Raw genomic sequence first — 18794 nt, forward strand, 5'->3', positions numbered from 1 at the left:
CCAATTTGTTTCCTTTGTGAGCACATAGTTAGAGTTTTAGAGAAATTTTGTCTTTACGCTGAAATATTATGTACTTTTGCATGTATGGCTTTGGAAATCTGGCTGATATAGCTTTAAAGGGGGCCTGTGAAAGTTTTTCAGGTAGACCAATGATTGTTTTTATGAATTTGCAATTGTTTACTATTAATATTTATTTGAATCTGAAATTGCAAATTTAATCTGAATTTAGTATTTGAAATTTGACTCTTCTCTATCAATTATAGATACAGATAAAACTAGTAATGTATAGAGGAAGAATGTTCATTTTTGTATCAATATGGGTGAAATTGTTACAAAATAAAAGTACTCCCAGCTAATTGAATAGCTTTAAAAAGAGTTCAGTAAACTACATAATATGTCATGATGATAAGGTGTCATACTGTGAGATCAACAGGTATATGAGGCACAAAGCTGTAATGGTTCTTCGAATGTGAGTTCACAAAAGAGCCACTTTCATTTACTTAGGAAAGGAGATTTGCTATTTTTAGCTATGTCTTAAATGCATTAAAGAGCCAGGGTGGATGAAGTAGTATCTTTTATTGGACCAGTGCCTGTTGGTGAGAGAGATAAGCTGGCCAATAAAAGATAATCTCTCATCCATCTTCTGTCTCTAATATTCTGGGACCAACATGGTTATAACACTACATGCACAAAGTACATTAAAACCAACTTCATGGTTCAACAGACATAATTTTGTTTTCTGTTTTAAGGAGAGGATTCAAGACAGCCCTTCTCCTGCTCCATCTCTGGAAGATAGTCAGAGGCCGGGGAGTCATGCTTCTTCACATCAGAGCAGCAGTGTGTCCAGCTCTCCATCCCAGCTTGACAACACACCAGATAGAATTGGTTGGTATTTTATTATTCCTAGCCTCCCCTCAGTCAGACAACTCCTCTGTAAATTTGAGAAATGTGCTATGAAAAATACTTCACTAAAGGAAAATTGAGAGTGTTTGTTTCAAAACTGGCTTTGTGAAGCAGTCATTTATCATTTAAAAAAACAAAGAGGATCCAGAAGATAGGATAAAAGCTGCTTGCTCATTATTGCAGAGAACCCGACCAATCAGATGATGTATCATGCACACATCAACTCAGTGTCACAGTATATTGTGCCTGCTGTGACACAACATACATATGTGTGATGGCACCCTTCTAAATGTACATTTAATGTATTTGCCTCAAGCTCAGTTAATTATATCATGACTGTAATATTTTTCATTCTCGTAGGTCTTTTTTTTTAATTTCCAGAATAGGCATCAGGGTCTGTGCATTATTTAGATGAAGGATGACCTTGTGCATGAAACACAGGTCTGGGACATGGTGATCAGGCTCTCCTACAGACAACCTGTTTGACCTTGGGCAAATTACTTAATTTCTGCACATCAGTTTACTTATTTACACAATAGCATAATATTTCTGTGTTTTACAGGTCGTTGACATTCATTTATGCTTGTAAAACTCTCCAGGCTAGGCAATGTTTCTTCATCTACTTGTATGGCATCTAATACTATGGGGTCTTGATCCAGATTGTGGTCTTTGAATGCCATTGTTATATCAATGATCATTAAAAATAATACTCTTGGAGATCCACTGTGCCCCAGCAGTATTAGACATTATTAACTATAGTAGGTGCTGCAAATAAAATCTTTGAGGTACCATTTAAATGTATCCTGAACATTTTTATAGTGGTCTATATCATTGGACCATAGTGTACTGGTGTTGAAGGATAACTATTTTTTAACTTTTGCTAGTTTCAGTCAATCATTGGCTAAAGAATATGTCTGAATATGAATAAATATAAAGTTCTTAACAATTTTCTTGACCTGGAGTGATTTCAAATTCTATAAAAATAATTGTGGAGAAAGTCATATTTTAATCTAATAACAAATAAACTAGTTATCCTGAAATTTTAAACTTAACATATCTCAATGATTTTTTAGGTGGTAAGTAAAAAAATGATCTCTTAGCTGCAAAAATGATTGTCTTTTCATTGGCATCCATCAATTTGGGTTGCTAACCATCTATCTTTCTTTCTTAAAATAGCTGCATTTTAGATAATTACTGATTCTTTAAATCCCCTCATCTATTAAACATGTTTATTCCCCAAAATGATTTCTGTGAAGCACTTTTATAATTAGTTAATTTGAGCATTTTATAGGAAATTGCACTCATCCCAGTGGTAATTTTTTTTCTGTTCTAGTATCTTTGTGTAATCAACTTAAGCAAATTTGCTTCTGCTGTTTATGTAAATACTTTGTTCTAAAGTTGGAGGTTTAGAATTTAGTAGATGATAAAACAAAAAAATGGCCTACCACTTAGGAACTCACTGTATGACTGCAAATTTGTCAGGATATTGGTGGTAAATATGTGATTTAATATTTTAATTCTGTATGTTAGGTTGTTGGGGGTTTTTTTGTTTTTAACTGTGAGTGTTACAGAACTGTGCTTTCTGATTTTTTTAAAGCTATTCTGACCAACACCAGAGAAGGAGAACTCATTGATCAAGATACTAGGACCAATTTAAAAAAACTCCAAAAGGAGAAAGGTAGATCATTTATTGTTTCTATACTGTGTGTGAAAAGAAATTAATAAGTCATGTTAGCTGCATTGTCCACATTCAATATATCCAGTGGCATAATATCTTATATGTATAGAGCTGACTACACAATTTGCAGTGAATAAGGTTTCTATTTAATTTAGTCTGCATTTCTGCTTAGGGAGTATAAACAATAAGATCTTTGTTTTCTTGTATTTATTCATCATTGGAGAAATATTTGGCAAATCTTTTAAAATGTTATCAATTGACTAGCAGGTGAGACCTGTCATTGTCATTTTGTGTAAATTACACTTATAGGAAAGTTCAAGAAATTAAATATTTGTAATAGAATTTTTTAGTAATGTGATTGCAATAGGGAAGTAAAAGAACAGTTTTAAATGTGTAGGATTTCAACTTCAATCATTACTCATTTTATTGAATAATCACCAGACATATGAATCAGAAACTTGTAAAGCTTTCATTATACTTTCCGTAACTATTTTGAATTATTTTGTAATTTGTAACAGTAAAAATTTTCTTTACACTAAAATGACAGTTGAATAAGTGACTTGATTTTAAATTTTTTAGAAGATATTTTTATCTTCATAATAATGACTTTTTTTCTTGATCTTCATAATAATGACTTTTTTCTGATGAAAAACAAAAATACTTATTTAAAATTTTCACCCAGCATATTCTGGCTTAAAAAGTAGTTCATTCAACTAATTTACATGGCAGGATTGTTAATATGAAATGTGGTATCTGTTAGTAATCACAAAGTATGACTTTATTTTGCACAAACAAATCCACAAACAAACTCTTCAAAATATATAGGGGGATGTCTACACTAGCCCCCTAGTTCGAACTAGGGAGGCTAATGAGGGCGACCGAAATTGCTAATAAAGCACGGGATTTCAATAACCTGCTCTTGATTAGTATATTCCCGGCCGGTCGCCATTTGGGAAACTGACTAGCCCGAAGTAAATGCCCGCATCTACACGCGGCAGAGAAGTGGGATTCCGAGATAAACCCCTTAGTTCGAATTAACTGTTACTTCTCTTGGAATGAGGTTTAACAGTTAATTCGAACTAAGGAGTTTATCTCAGAATCCCGCTTCTCTGCCGCGTGTAGACACGAGCAGTTACTTCGTGCTAGTCAGTTTCCAAAATGGCGAGCGGTCGGAAATATGCTAATCAAGAGCAGGATATTGAAATCCCGTGCTTCATTAGCAATTTCGGTCGCCCTCATTAGTCTCCCTAGTTCAAACTAGGGGGCTAGTGTAGATGTACCCTAGTAGATTATGAACAGTTCTCTGCAAATATTTGTTTAGCCACCTGATACTATTTATTTCTCTTTATTTGAGTGAGTGTATAAGCACTGTTAGTGTTAATACTTGTGTATGTAATTTCTGTGAATGCTTTTTAGGCAGTATGTTTGTTTTCTGAAAAGAATCTTACCAGTGAACTCAGTTGTTCAAGTTGGGGGCAACATTATTGGCAAAAGTAAACTAGGTTCCTAGCTCCTAATGTCAACAATGAGCTGAGACTTCTGCAGTTTCTGTCTTATGACTGAGAAGTGACTGTTGTCCTTCAGGCTCTTCAGTAGTATGCCTGCTCCTTTCTCCTATTCACTCTCCAGTTCCCTTATGTCTTGTTGGAGTCCAGAGCTGGCTCCAACAACTATAAAGCTGCCAAAGCCTGAAATGGAATATTATGATCTCTCCTCTCCTATAGAAAGTTGCAAAGGAAAGTAGCTGCCTCTTCTACCTAACTTCCATTTCTTCTACTTCTGATCTTTTGGGAGATAGAGAGTATGTGCAGGAATACACCTTCTTAGTGTTTTGTTGATGAGAATGAATGACACCTATAGGCACAAAGTAAAGAAAGAAGGAGAAATTATGGATCAGGAAGAAGAGGAAGAGAGAAAGAAAAGGAAAGTAAAAGTGGAAGAAAGTCGCTATTGAAAAAAGGAAGGTGGTTCTGACAGTACATACAAAAATGAGAAAAAACAATAAAGGTAAAGAATAGGAGCAAGAGGAAGAAGTGAATGAAGAAGAAACTGATCTGAAGGAAAATGGATAATGAAAAGGGATTTGTGGGGAAAAGACAGTAGGATTTGGAAAGAATAAGAATTAAAGAACAAGAGAGAATAGAAAAAGGAAGAAGTGACCGAAAGAAGTGAACCAAAGTAATTTAAATTTATTTAATATTCAAATTTAAATACTAAAATTTTACCATGAATAAAAAAACCCTTTATTTTTTAATTAATTCATTTTAGTCTATGCTTAAAATTTAACCAGACTCTACTCAATTTAGGAGTATGGTGCGTTTGTGTGTCTGTAATATGTACACATGTAATATGTTAAAGGGGAGAACTAATTTTGTGGGGCTATGTATACCCTGCTACTTTGGCCTTACAGGGTATGTCTACACTGCATTCCTCTTTCGAGAGAGGAATGCAAATGCTGACAAACGAAACTGCAAATGAAGCGCGGATTTGAATTTCACATGATTCATTTGCATAATAGCATCCGGACGCTATTTCGAAATAAATTTAGAGATAAAAAGCGCCGTATAGACAACCACTTCTTTTGCAATCACCCTTACTTCTTAAAAAATGAGGTTTAAACGGTTATTTAGAAAGAAGGTGTTTCTCTCAAAATAACCACGTGTACACAGAGCTTTTTATCTCAAAATAGGGTATTTCAAAATATCGGCGTGACGCGATTATGCAAATGAAGCATGGGAAATTCAAATCCGTGCTTCATTTGCAATTTCATTTGTCTACATTTGCATTCCTCTCTTGAAAGAGGAATGCAGTGTAGACATACCCATAATGAGTTATTTAAGCTATGCAGACACCAGTGCATATCTTTAACACGGGGTGGGCAATAACCTGAATGCGGTTAGCCAGAATTAGCCCGTGGTGGGCTGCCAGCACTTTACTTACCTTTGTGACCACAAATATGGTTGCTTCAAGCTTCCTTTGACTGTAGATCTCTATTCCTGGCCAATGGGAGCTGCGGGAAATGGTGTGGACTGGGACCACTTGTTGTCTACCTCTGCTTTAGAAGATTCATGAAGGAGAAGCTCTTCTACCTTGAGGGAGAGAATGCATATTCTTACCTCTACTGGTCTGTGTCTCCAGTGGTCACTGGCCTTTCCTTATACTCACTCATTTTCTGATGTTTTTCTAGTCAGTTCTTCCTCAAGGGACCCGATGATGGGTCCTATTGAGTTCATTTGAGAACTGGTAATGAGTTCATTGAATTCCTTCAGTTCATTTGCCCCCAGGCCTTCATGCTTAAGTCTTTGTCTGTTGTTCTCTGTTGTTTTCCCTTAACAGTTTGCATTTGTGTAGTCATTATTGAACAAACCAACACCAGGAACTAAATCGTAAAGTTATCTACTGCACTTTTCTCCTCAAAATAAGAAACTGCATTTGCTGCAGTAATTACATGGATGAGTATTTTAGTCTGAACTTGCAAGTGTGGTTGATTTTAATTGTATTGAAGCATGCATGGCTTCCTGCCACATGTTTAGTCATTTTTCAGTGAAACAGTGCAATGTGCCCTATGCGGCTCCAAGATACAAGTCATGTATTTGATTGAAAGTAGTTGTCTCTCACTCAAAACAGATCACATCGTGTATAATTTAATGTATTACAAAGAAATAAACCCCAAAAAATCCCACATTGAAACCCATAGAAAATTCATTTTACAAATTTAAACTCAAATCCAAATTTACTGTAGTCATTTAATATGGCTTCTAACTTTTTGCATGTAGTGTTGCTTTAAGTGCCTCATATATTCACATATCTACTATATACTTGAGAGAGTTTGTCCATCCGTCTGTCTGTCTGTCTAGACACTAACCTGCCTCCACCCCATCCCTCTTCTGTTCTAAAATCTGATTTGTCAATTTTATATGTGTTCACTTTTTTTTTTATTGTATTCCTTTGGTATATATGCTCATGCCAGTTTTCTTCCACAATTTGATTTGAGGAAGTGGGTCTGGCTCATAAAAGCCCATCACCTAATAAACCATCTTGTTAGTCTTTAAAGTGCTGCATAGTCCTGCCTTTTGTTTCAGCAACACCAGACTAACATGGCTACATCTCTATTATTATCCTTCTATACGGTAAGAGAGAGGGCCACCAAATTCAGTACACATCTTCCTCTTATAAGTTAAAGCAAGGTCAAGGTTTGGTTGATCCAGGAAAATGGGATGTGCCTGGAATGGGATTGCTTCTCAGAAAACCAGCCTTAAGCCTCCCAACCCTCAGGCGCTCTTTAGGGAGGGGGCCTAAAACTCCCTCCCCCCCATTCATAAGGGAATGTTCCTGTTCATCAGGGAGTGAGGGGAAAGTGCACAGTGTGCTATATTTTCAGTTTGGCTGGGGAGCATGGGATGCAGATGAGTCTAGACTAGGGCTGTCAATTGACCTGCATTAATGCCTGCAATTAATGCAGGATAGGATTAATGTGGTAAAAAAATTAACATGTTAATCGCAGGCGTTAATGCTGCTCTGCCTCTTTGTAGTGCCGCACTTCAAAGGGACAAGACATTAGCAGCCAGAGATCAGCTGGGGACTCCAGCTGAGCCCTGGCTCTGTCTTGTAAAGCCCCTTTGAAGTGCTGGCGCGGCACTTCAAAGATGCTTTGCAACAGCGGAGCCGGGGATCAGTCCCCAACTGATCCCTGGCTCCTAATGCCCTGCCCCTTTAAAACGCCCAAACGGCACTTCAAAGGGGCAGTGGAAGCAGAGCTGGGGATCAGCGGGGGAATTCCCAGCTCCACTGTTGCAAAGCCTCTTTGAAGTGCTGGACTGTTTCCGCTTGCACTGCTCCTTTGAAGTGCTGCTCCGGTGCCTTAAAGAGGCAGTACTGCATGGAGCCCGGGGTCCACTGGGGACTTCATATAGCGCTGCCCCTTTAAGGCGCTGGAGGGGACTCCATCTGACCCCAGGCTCCACCTTGCATTGTCCTTTTGAAATGCTGCAGTGGCACTTCCAAGGGGCAGCACTGTATAAATCCCGGGGTCAGCTGGAGTTCTCAGTTAATCCCGGGCTCCATGCAGCGCTGCCCCATTGAAGTGCCGTCATGTCTAGACTTCTCCCAGCAGGGGGACTTGTTTCCCTCCTCCTGGCTGTGCCTGCTGGAGCTGCAGCAGCCATGGAGAGGTGCTTCTCACCTAGCCCCAAGCTGCTGTGGTGAAAGAGTCTGGAATAGTCTTCTATCTATGGGGCAGCCTGCATACTGAACCTCTCATCCACATCCCCACCCCTGAACAATTATTTTAAGTGAAGCATGTATATTTTCAGTTTATTTCCCAAAAAACGTTCATTAATTGAGTTGAGGACTCAGGCAATGTTGGTAAATCTTATAGTATCTTATACTAGAGGATCAAAGGATGTTTAGGATGAAATTCCTGTTTAGAGACTGGTCAGACTAGGTCTATCAAGTGATTAAAAAAAAGATTAATTATGCAGTTAAAAAATAATCAGAATTAGTTCCATGAGTGATCATGTTAATAACAGAATATCATTTATTTAAATATTTCTGTACTTTCAACTTTTTCAAATATATTGATTTCACTTAGAATACAAAGTATACAGTATTCACTTTATATTTATTTTTATTACAGATATTTGCATGTTAAAAACAAAAAGTATTTTTTAAATCACCTAATACATATACTATAGTTCAGTATCTTTATCATGGAAGTTAAACATATAAATGTAGAATCATGTAGAGAAAAATTGCATTAAAATACAATGCAAACCTTTAGAGCCTGCAAGTCCACTCAACCCTACTTTTTGTCCACTCACAAAATATTTGTACGCATCACAAAATATTAGCCTGCTAGATGTGCTAAAAATTCATATCTCCCTTTATGCTTCAACCACCATTCCGAAGGATGTGTTAATGGGTTCTGCTCGATAATGATCTAAAGCAGTGCACACCAACACACGTTCATTTTTGATTGATTGAACGTTGATTTTCTTTTCTGGTGGTTCAGGTTCTGTAGTTTCAACATCAGAGTGTTTTTCTTTTAAGATTTCTGATATCATGTTCCACAACTTGTCAGATTTTGGAAGACATTTCATATTCTTAAACCTTGGGTCAAGTACTGTAGCTAGCTTTAGAAATCTCACATCGATATTTTCTTTCCATTTTGTCAAATCTCCAGTTAAAGTGTTCTTAACACAAATAAAATGTGCTGGGTCATCATCTGAGATGCTATTACATTAAATATATGGCAGAATGTGGGTAAAACACACAGTAGGAGACATGCAATTCTCTCCTGAGGAGTTGAGTCATAAATGTAATTAGCACATTATTTTTAATGAGCATCATCAGCATCAAAGCATGTCCTCTGGAATGGTGGCCAATGCACAAAGGGCATACAAGTGTTTAGCATATCTAGCATGTAAATACATTCCAATGACTGCTGCAAAAGTGTCATGTGAATGCCTATTCTCACTTTTAGGTAACCTTGTAAATAAGAAGCAGGCAGCATTATTTCCTGCAAATATAAACAAATTTGTTATTCTTAGCAAATGGCTGAAGAAGTAGGACTGAGCGGACTTGTTGGCGCTAAAGTTTTACATTGTTTTGGTTTTGAGTGCAGTTATGTAACAATCTACGTATATAAATTGCACTTTAACAATAAAGAGTTGCACTACAGAAATTGTATGAGGTAAATTGAAAAACACTGCACACTTTGAATTGTATGTTGTAACTGAAAATGTACAAAAAAAATCCAAAATATGAATACATTTCAATTGGTATTCTATTGTTAACAGTGCAATTCAAACTGTGATTAATCATGATTAATTCTTGTAATCGTGATTAAGTTTTGACTTAATCATGTGAGTTAACTGTGATTAATAGACAGCCCTACTGCAAACACAAATTCCAGATCACTAATGTTTATCCAACCTATTCAAAAATCTTGAATCTGATACCTTTCCTAATTCATGAGTTTGGCTCAAAAATTATGAGATTTTTTTTAAAAAATGGGAGAGAGGCAGTGTTCCCTCTAGGCTGCAGGGCAGCACAGCTTTACAGGTGATTAAGCAGCCCCACCCAGTAAGTCTGCTCCATGCAGGAGCCCTGAGCCTCTGACTGGGAGGGGCTGATTAATCACCTGTGAAGCTGTGCTCCCCCACAGCTTAGAGAGAACACTGATGAGAGGTTATTATAGTGCACTTGGGACACATTTTCAAACTTTTCTCTGAAAACATGAGGTACAGAAACTTCTTTTAAAAAAAGTTAAAATCACCTGACTCCCATGACTTTAGGAGCTGGGAGTTTGTGTATACATATCATGAAATTTAGGAGGAGATTGTGAATGTTTGCAATACAGTACTTAATAATTTAGTACAAATAATTCCAAACTTACTTCATATGTAGCATGGTGACTTGCCTCCATGTTTATTTTACAGTTTCAGGTAAAATCTCCATTGAGTGAAGGTTTCTATTTTACCTTAGCTATATTAATATAAGGGTTATCCATACTGATTGGTTGAATCGTAACTCTGCTTTGAAAGCCCTTGATCTTTCTAGCTTCGGCCTTTAACTCATGGTATGTGAATGTCACAAATATTATTCCTCACTTGAAGTATCTCATCCTTAACACAAACTTTGTTCACAAAAGTTAGGTTCTTGCATAGAATCATAGGGTTGGAAGAGACCTCAGGAGTTCGAGTCCAACTTCTCTGCTAAAAGCCGGACCAATCCCAACTAAATGGCAAATAGCACATTGCTATATAATATGAAAAATAAACTGCAGAATTTGTGCATCTGCAAATTAGCTGATTTTAGAAGTTACACTAATTTGTACCAACAAATATGAGAACAATATTTCATACTGTGAGGAAGTGAAGAGAAGCGCACCTGGCATTGCAGGGGTTAAACAAAGCCTTTTGGCCCAGCTAGCCCCATCCTGTTTTATCTGTAGCCAATGTCAGGCTTGGAGGGAGGATAAAAGGAAGGAGCCTGGCTCAGTGAGCTGCTGACCAGCAAGAAGACAGGAGTGTGGTTCTGCTGTCTGCAGGACAGGAATGTGTGAGGGCTATTCCCCACTCTGGCACTCCAAGTACAGAAGATGGTGTCCTGCAAGAGACCTTAAATGCCTTGCTTCTATAGGCTCTGCTTATAAAAACTCCCCACGGTCACATTTTCACTGACTTTGGGAGGTAGCTGCCATCATCAAGTGATTGAAACCCTGAAAAACAGGAAGAAACACTTGAATGCCTTCCCCAGGGTATCCCAAGCTCTTTTGCCACAAGAGAGCTTGAAAAAAGAAACAAAAACAAACACGGAAAACAATCCCTTTACTCACTGAGTGCTCGCCAGAATTCCCGTACATCACAGAACCAAAGCCCATACACTTGGCCAGCCACAGGAGCAAGTAAGCTTCCAGTCCCACTCCCTGCCCCCAGGACAAAGTGGAGAAACCTGCTAGAACCCTACCTAAAGGGAAAATCTGTACTCTTGAGGCCACGCCCCAAACTCAAGGACTATACTGATGTAGTGGGCCGGAGTTTCAAGGCCAGGGCACCAGCAGCAGGGTTCTGCACCCCTTTTCTGCCAGCTAATTCTGGGACCTAATCACTAGGCGACCCCACTGCCAGGAAGACTCTGCCACAAGTAGTGGAGAATGTGGGCACTGCCCTAGCCCAGCTGAAGGGCCATGTTGAAGAGACAGCAATAGAACAAGCGAGTGTGAGCCTCGTCCTTGAAGAGAGATGGAGCTGCTGCTGAAGTGGATGGCAGCAGAAAACACCAACCAGCAGCAGCAACAGCAGCAGCTATTACAACAAATCGCTCAGCAATAGCAACAGCTAATCGGAGAAGTAGCAGCCCAACAACAGCAGCCGATGCAACATGAGACTTCCCTGCTACCAGCCATTCCCCCCAGCCGAACTGCCTGTGCCTGCAGCTGCACCACTGTCTATCAAGTTGCCAAGATGGGGCTGGACGATGATCCTGAGGCTTTTCTGGAAACATTTGAGCTGTGGTAGCCCATTGGGCCTGAGCGAGCCAGAGAAAGAATCAGTCCTGTAACCTGAATCTATAATCTTAACTCACCTCTCTGACTTTGTGGAAGAGCAATGAGCCGACAACACCTTGAGCTGAGCATGTATCCAGGTGGCCATAGTAAATGGAAAGACGATGGCCTTCCATCAAGTGGGAAGGTTCCCCATTTTGAGATTCAGGGAGACTGCCTATAGCGGCTACAGAAGGACTCGCAATGGAAAAAGTGCACTACTAGCTCTTGGTGCCTTGCTCTTAGTAGAGGGAAGTCATGCGACTTGCCTATGCCATACCTACTGCAGGACACAGGGGAGGGAAAAGACACTGGCCCAGATCTCAGCCCACTTCTTTTGGCCCAGGATCCACAGGGAGGTGACAGACTTTTGTGCCTCTTGTCCGGAAAGTCAGTTTACTGCACCCTAGCCTGTGGAGAAAGCCCCGCTAATTCCCCTCCCGCTCGTGAGTGTACCATTTGAGCAGATTGGAGTTGACATAATCAGAGAAGAGTGCTGCTGGATACTGACTCATCCTTGTTTTAGTACACTACGTGAACTGGTACCCTGGGTGCCAAGATAGTAGTGACTGAGATTATGAACATCTTTGCCCATGATGGAATCCCTCAGGAAATCCTAACGAATCAGGGGACTAACTTTATATTCCAGATGGTGCAGCAACTCTGACGATGATTATGTAACCCTTCTGCCGAGTAGGGCCAGCAGCAACCAGGGCCAGGTTCAATAACTAGGGGTCCATCTCACGCAGAACAGGCTCAACCCCCCACCCAGTAGCCTGGGAAATTCACACACCTGGGCGCACCTGAGAGGCAATGCTTCCCCACTTGCAAGCACAGAGTCTGAGTGTAGAAAAGAAACTTTTAATGAAAGAGAGAAGTCACATGGCATTAACTTGGAAAAATACCACAAACAGAGTTCATAACCCCCCGCCACGAGTAGCTGTCTCAGATCAAAAGGATTGGGCAATGTCTTTTGCCGCTCAGGCTCACTAGTCCAACAAGGTAAGTTCCATTCACTTACCAAAACTTTCTCCGTACCCCACTTCAAACTTCCCACTTACAGCTCTGTCCAGTCAGTGACGACCCTGACACATCATCCTGATGACTCCACTTCTTGAGCCTGAGGCTATATCACCTTTGTGCTGCTCCTATGGTCTGCTTGCTCCACCTGCTTCCATTCCTACTGGCCGCTTGCTGGTCGCTCCTGCCAGCCACTCCGCTGGCCACCTGCTGCTGCTTCTACAGGCCGCCCGCCGGGTGCTCCTGCCAACTGCTCGGCTGCCTGCCAGTCATTCCCGCCAGCTGCTCCATTGGCTGCAATGGGTCTGGCTCCAGGCCAATCCAGTTACTTCAGCTCTTAGTGATTTCAACTCTTTAGCCACCACCTAGGCTAGCAATAGATTCCAGCTCCCACTGGACTAGCAAAAAGACTCCTGCTGGAGTCTGCTTTAGGTCTATCCTTAAAACAAGGGGGAAAGAGGCAGGTTGAACCAGTCTTACAGCTCATACCTTCCAGGCATGAGCAGGCTGGCTCAAGCCCATTCCCCCCAGCTCAGTAAACTCAACTCTGGAAGGGGGAGGCTTGTTCATCTGAGACCTCTTACAATTATGGTGTCTCTCCTGCAAACACTGGTGTCATATTTTACAGTTCCCACATTTAGGGGTAGCATGATTTGTGACCCACCCACACAACAGCCCAAATTAGTTACAATACATCACATTCCATTCCAACAACTGATCCTCCATCAGCCCTGGCTGAATTGGATTTACATAACCACACCTCAGATTCCTTCCCCATCCTGGCATGAGCTGTGTTTACATATCAACAGTTAATTATCTTGCAGAGCTAAACGATTTGAGTGAACACCCCCACCCCCAGGGCAGTTCTCTCCTTTTAGCCTGCTGATAGCAAGCAGTTGTTTAGCCCCTGCTTACAATTAATAATCAAAACACTCCAAACATCCATCTATCACCCCCAAATGGATGGCCTAGTAGAGCATTTCAACAGGACCCTGAAGTCTGCTCATTACATTTGTCCTGACCAATTTACATCAAGCTGGCAGGGGTCTTATGAGGTGGTTCGGCAAGTGGGCCCGGTAAACTATGGTGGGCACCAGCCTGACAAAAGCAAAGTTTGACAGATTTATCATATACATTTCTTAAAACCCTGGAGAGCCCGTGAAGGGGTTACTAATAACACTCCATCCGCTGGACCACTAAGAATCAGGCCCCAAGGCGGATGATGCATCAAAACCAGGAGAGGTCCCAATTGGATTCAATCTCATCCCTGAAGAGAAGCATCAGGCACAGCAACTGGTTACCATATTCTCGTCCATCTTCGCGGCAAAACCAGGCCTAACTCACCTGGCAGTCCATCATATCCAGGCAGAACCAGGAGTTAAGGTCCAGGAGAACCCCCAGCACCTTTCCCAAAACCTGAGATACATGGTAAAGCAAGAACTACAATTGATACTGGCTTTGGGGGTAATCAAGGAGTCCTTCGGTGACTGGAAGAGCCTGATAGTTCTAGTTCCTAAACCCAAGGGGAGCACCCGATTTTGCATCGACTTCCGGAAGGTGAATGCCTTGTCCACATTTGATGGCCCATGGCCTGGGTGGATGAGCTACTTGATAGGCTTTGAGAAGCAGAATATATTACCACTCTGGAATTAACAAAAGGATACTGGCAAATTTCCTTCACTCCTAAGTCCAAGTAGAAGATGGCATTCTCCACCCCCTTTGGACTCTTTCAATTCTGAACCATGCCCTTCGGGTTGCACAGTGCCCCTGCCATGATCCAGTGGCTGATGGACCACATTCTGCACCCCCATAGCTAGTACATGGCTGCTTATTTGGATGATGTGATGATTTATAGCCTCAACTGGCAGACCCACTTACAACACGTGGCAGCCATTTTACAGTCCCTCAAGGAAGCTGGCCTGACAGTGAAACCTGCAAAATGCCTCCTCAGGAGGAATGAAACCACCTACCTGGGTTACATTTTGGGGAAAGGCACTATCTGCCCCCAGTGGGAAAGGTCCAAGCAATCCAGTGATGTGCTCCTCCATCATCAAAAAAACAAGTATGACAGCTGATTACTATCGCCGCTTCGTCCTGGGCTTCTCCTCCATCGTAGCCCCTCTTAGCGATCTCCCCAAGACTGAGAGTCTAAACCGGATCCCGAAGACCAAAGCTTATGAAAAAGTTTTATAAGCCCTAAAGGTCCAGCTCTGACAAGAGCCCATCTTTGTACAGCCCCGACTTCTCCGAGGAGTTCTTGTTACAAACGGATGCCACACTCATCCACCAGTTTAGCAGCAGGCAGCAAGAAATGAAAGTATGATGAGAGTTATTGGATTTTTGGATTTACTTTGCATTGGAAATAAAGATGCCTCTGATGCACAGTGTATGGTGTATTTTCCAATAGTTCTTTGATACCTGCTAAACTACGGAGGCATTTAGAAACAAATCATTTTGAACACAAAGACAAAGGCATACGTCTTTTAAAGTGAAAGCTTGACGCATTTACAAATAGTAAATCTTTGATGAAAATCGCTCAGTTGAACACACAAAAATGCAATAGAAGTATCCTATAAAGTGAGCTACCATATTGCACTCACTGGAGAAGTACATAAAATTTCAGAAAACCTCATCTAAGCAATCTAGTAAAAAAGCAGAAGCATTGCCACTGTCAAACTATGCTATTGTTCATCGCATATGAGATCTTGCTGCTGACATTGAGAGAGCTAGTTTCTCAATTGTAGTTTTATAATTTGTATTCATTGCAGCTGGATGAGTCCACTGATGTGATGGGGCCCAAAATGTTACTTGTGTCTATCCATTATGTTTGATAAAACCATTGAAGAGAACTCGCTAATATGCAAATCCTTGAGAGCATTATGACTGGTTATGAAATATTTAACTGTATTAACAACTTTATTACAAGACATGAAATTAGTTGGGGAAAAATGCATTGATGGTATCAAGGCAATGGTTGGGAAAACAGCCAGAGATATAACGCAAATCAAGGATGTGACTCCAAAATGCACCAGCACACACTGTATTCTCCACAGACAAGTTCTTGCCATTAAGATGCCTGTACCTCTTTAAAATGTTCTGGACAAGGCAGTGCAAATTTTTAATTATATAAAAACTAGACCACTATAATCCAAGCTGTTCAAAATTGTGTGTGAAGAAATGGGCAGTTGTCACACACCTCTCCTTCAGCATATGGAGGCAAAGTAGCTATTGTGAGGGAAAGTACTCATAAGACTTCTTGAGCTTTTCATAAAGTTTTAGCAGATCACAAGCACTGGTTGTTTGACAAGTTATTTGTTACTGCTGAGACTTGCATACTTTGCAGATATATTCACAAAAATGAATGAAGCTAATCTATTGTTGCAAAGAAGAAATGTGAATATTTTCACGATAAAATGTAAAATTTCATCACTATTATAGAAACTGGAATTTTTGGCATCATATGTAGAAGAAAAGAACTGACCATTTTCCTATGCAGAATGACATTTTGACTGAAACCAATTCCTTTCTTGATGAAGATATTTGCAGTGGCTTTATATAGCACTTACATGACTCGTGCTCCTCTCTTTTAGAATACTTTCCTCCAACAAACAACAACAATTCTTGGGTGAGAAATCCTTGTTTAATAACAGCCAAGCCAGTTGGTTTATCAGTTCAAGATTATGAGAGCTTGATCGAAATGACTTCTGATTATCAGCTCAAACAAAATTGCAATGAACTTCCACTAACTAATTATTGGAGAAACTTGAATCAAAGTACCCAAATGTTGCGAAATATACAGTTCATTAGCTCCTTCCCTTTCCTACAACATATTTATGTGAAATTGGATTTTTGTATTATGCTGCAAGGAAAACAAAATATAGGAATAGACTTGATATTGCATCTAATATAAGCATCCACCTTTCCAATATCATTCCTGATATTAAATGGATTTGCAAAGAAAAAAGTGTGCTTTTCCCATTATAATATGAAAAAGTATCTCCAATGAACTTGTTATTTTGTTATTAATTTTTCTGATTTTTTTTGTTTAAAAAGGAATTCTATGAGAAACATACAAGAAATAAAAATAGAATTCCAAACTGTGTCTATTTGGTTACATATTGAATTTAAAATCATGATATTTTAAAGGCTTTGCCAAATTTTCAAGACGCTGTTGGGCGGGGGGGGAGGGAGAACCTGAGACCTTGGGGGGCTGGGTGTGGCCCATGGCTTGCCTAGATCTGGCTCCCAAGGCTCAGGGGCCGCACCTTGCATTGGGGAGCCAGTGCTGGTGCTCCACCTCCCTGTTGCCCAACCATGGAGCTGGAGCACACAAAATCTATTGGGCTGGGCCCTCCTAGGCTCTGGTGTGCAAGGGGGATGTGGGGAGTGTGTTTCTCCTTCTCAGTTAGGTGCCACATCAGTAAGGATTTTTTTCTTTTTATTGGTTCTCACATATGTGTGGCCCTTGACTGATTTTTCTGTAGGTCAGTAACCCCTGACCCAAAATAAGTTCCCACACCTGCTGTAGCGACTCTGCAACCAAAAAAGTTTGGGAAACCCTGGGATAGAATTACATCAGAAACTGACAAAATACATTTTTTAAGCAAAATAATTTTGATTTAGTTACTCTTGAAGAGAAAAATAGCTTTAAAATACATGTAGTGCAGTTCTTACGATATGGCAATCTGTATGCATAGGTTACAGATGATCATTTTATGTTAATAAAAATACCACAGAGGTGTCAAGACACCAGATGGCACAGAGGATTAGTGATAGGTTACAGAGATTTTCACCTTCATGCTGGCAATTCAAATTTAGTACGGTCAGTAGTGAGTAATAAAACTGCGGCTGCTGGCATATAGTTCCTGATTCTTCAGGGTATTTAAGTGCATGCATAACTTTTAGCTTGCTAAAGGAGACATGGTCTCTACTCTCAATTATAATCCTCAGAATTGAACAGCTCTGAAGTTCCCTTTGGTAAATGACTCTTGTGCTTATACATACTAGCCAGTATACTACATGTGGCTAAAAACCAGACTTAAGTGTTGTTTTGTAGTTCATTTAAAATTACTTGGTGGGCTCTTACAAATGAAACTAGTTAAACTAGACACATTCTACACAACATTTTCTACAAATATCTGCAGATACTAAAGGAAAAAAAAGGCTCTGACTATGCCTTCACACTTTTTGTGTTTGCTTTTTGATCATGTTTTACCTGTACACATACACACCAGGATTGGGGCCAGCAGCCAGTGCACTCACAGCCACGCTCCCAGGGAGCCCCCTGCCACCCAGTGCTGCTGCCTCTGATACAGTGGAGGCAGCAGCACGGGTGTCAGGGGGAGCCAGTTTAAAAATCAGCTTCCTGAACAGACTGGCTGCCAGCCACAAATAGAGGCTGCTCTGTAGGAAGCTTGGACCCTTCCATGGACAGATAGTGGCAGCAATGCAGGAGGAGAAACAGGCGGCACCAGCTCCCCCCAGCACCGATTCCTGCTCCCTGATACAGAGGCAGGAAGTGGGGGAAATATGTGTAGCTGAGAAGATTAACCAATAAGCTTAGGCTTATTGGTTAATTGAGTAGTTGACCACACATTGACATCCCTAGTAGGCTTCCCAAACTCTTAACTGGAACCATATCACAGAGTCTATTAAATAAGTAAGAGAACAGTTTCACCATTAACTTTACAATTAGGATCATGCATGAGCCTGCAGTTACTATGTGTGACTATATGAAGAGAAAAATAAATTGAAACTCTGCCCCCAGGGTAAGTTTGTTAAAAGCTAAAGCCTACCTCTTGCTTAAATGAAGTCAGTGAGAATAAAGATAGGTCAGTTATGAGAACTGTTAAAATTCTGACCCCAGCTAATAAAGCCAAGCAGTAGAGCACACAGTAGTGTATTTTTTCTAGCAACGATTTCTTTGCTTTCCTACAAACATTTAAACTTTTTATTTCATACCCTAATACTGTTCCCTACCTTTGTCAAAAATGTTCACGTACCCTGATAGGCTCAAAGCCCCAGCAACATTTTCCTGACCATGTTAAACAGAAACAATACTGTATTTTTGGCAAGTCACAACTAACCATCTCAGTGCAAATTTGGAATGTTTAGTATGAGATATTCTCAGTGAACTATTCACATGTG

The 18794-nt window shown here is 40.3% G+C and overlaps 1 protein-coding gene across 6 annotated transcripts in view; it reads left to right on the top strand.

Moving 5' to 3' along the window:
• DACH2 (dachshund family transcription factor 2) overlaps positions 1–18794 on the top strand; it is a 673780-nt gene that overhangs the window by 556469 nt on the left and 98517 nt on the right. For all 6 annotated transcript variants that reach the window (XM_075940749.2, XM_014569659.4, XM_014569658.4 and 3 more), the window contains 2 exons: positions 750–885; positions 2501–2581. In XM_075940749.2, coding sequence (XP_075796864.2) covers positions 750–885; positions 2501–2581 — 217 coding nt within the window. The remainder of the gene's footprint in view (positions 1–749; positions 886–2500; positions 2582–18794) is intronic.

Source organism: Pelodiscus sinensis, chromosome 13, assembly GCF_052426305.1.
Source record: "Pelodiscus sinensis isolate ZL-2025 chromosome 13, ASM5242630v1, whole genome shotgun sequence".
Taxonomy (NCBI): domain Eukaryota; kingdom Metazoa; phylum Chordata; order Testudines; family Trionychidae; genus Pelodiscus; species Pelodiscus sinensis.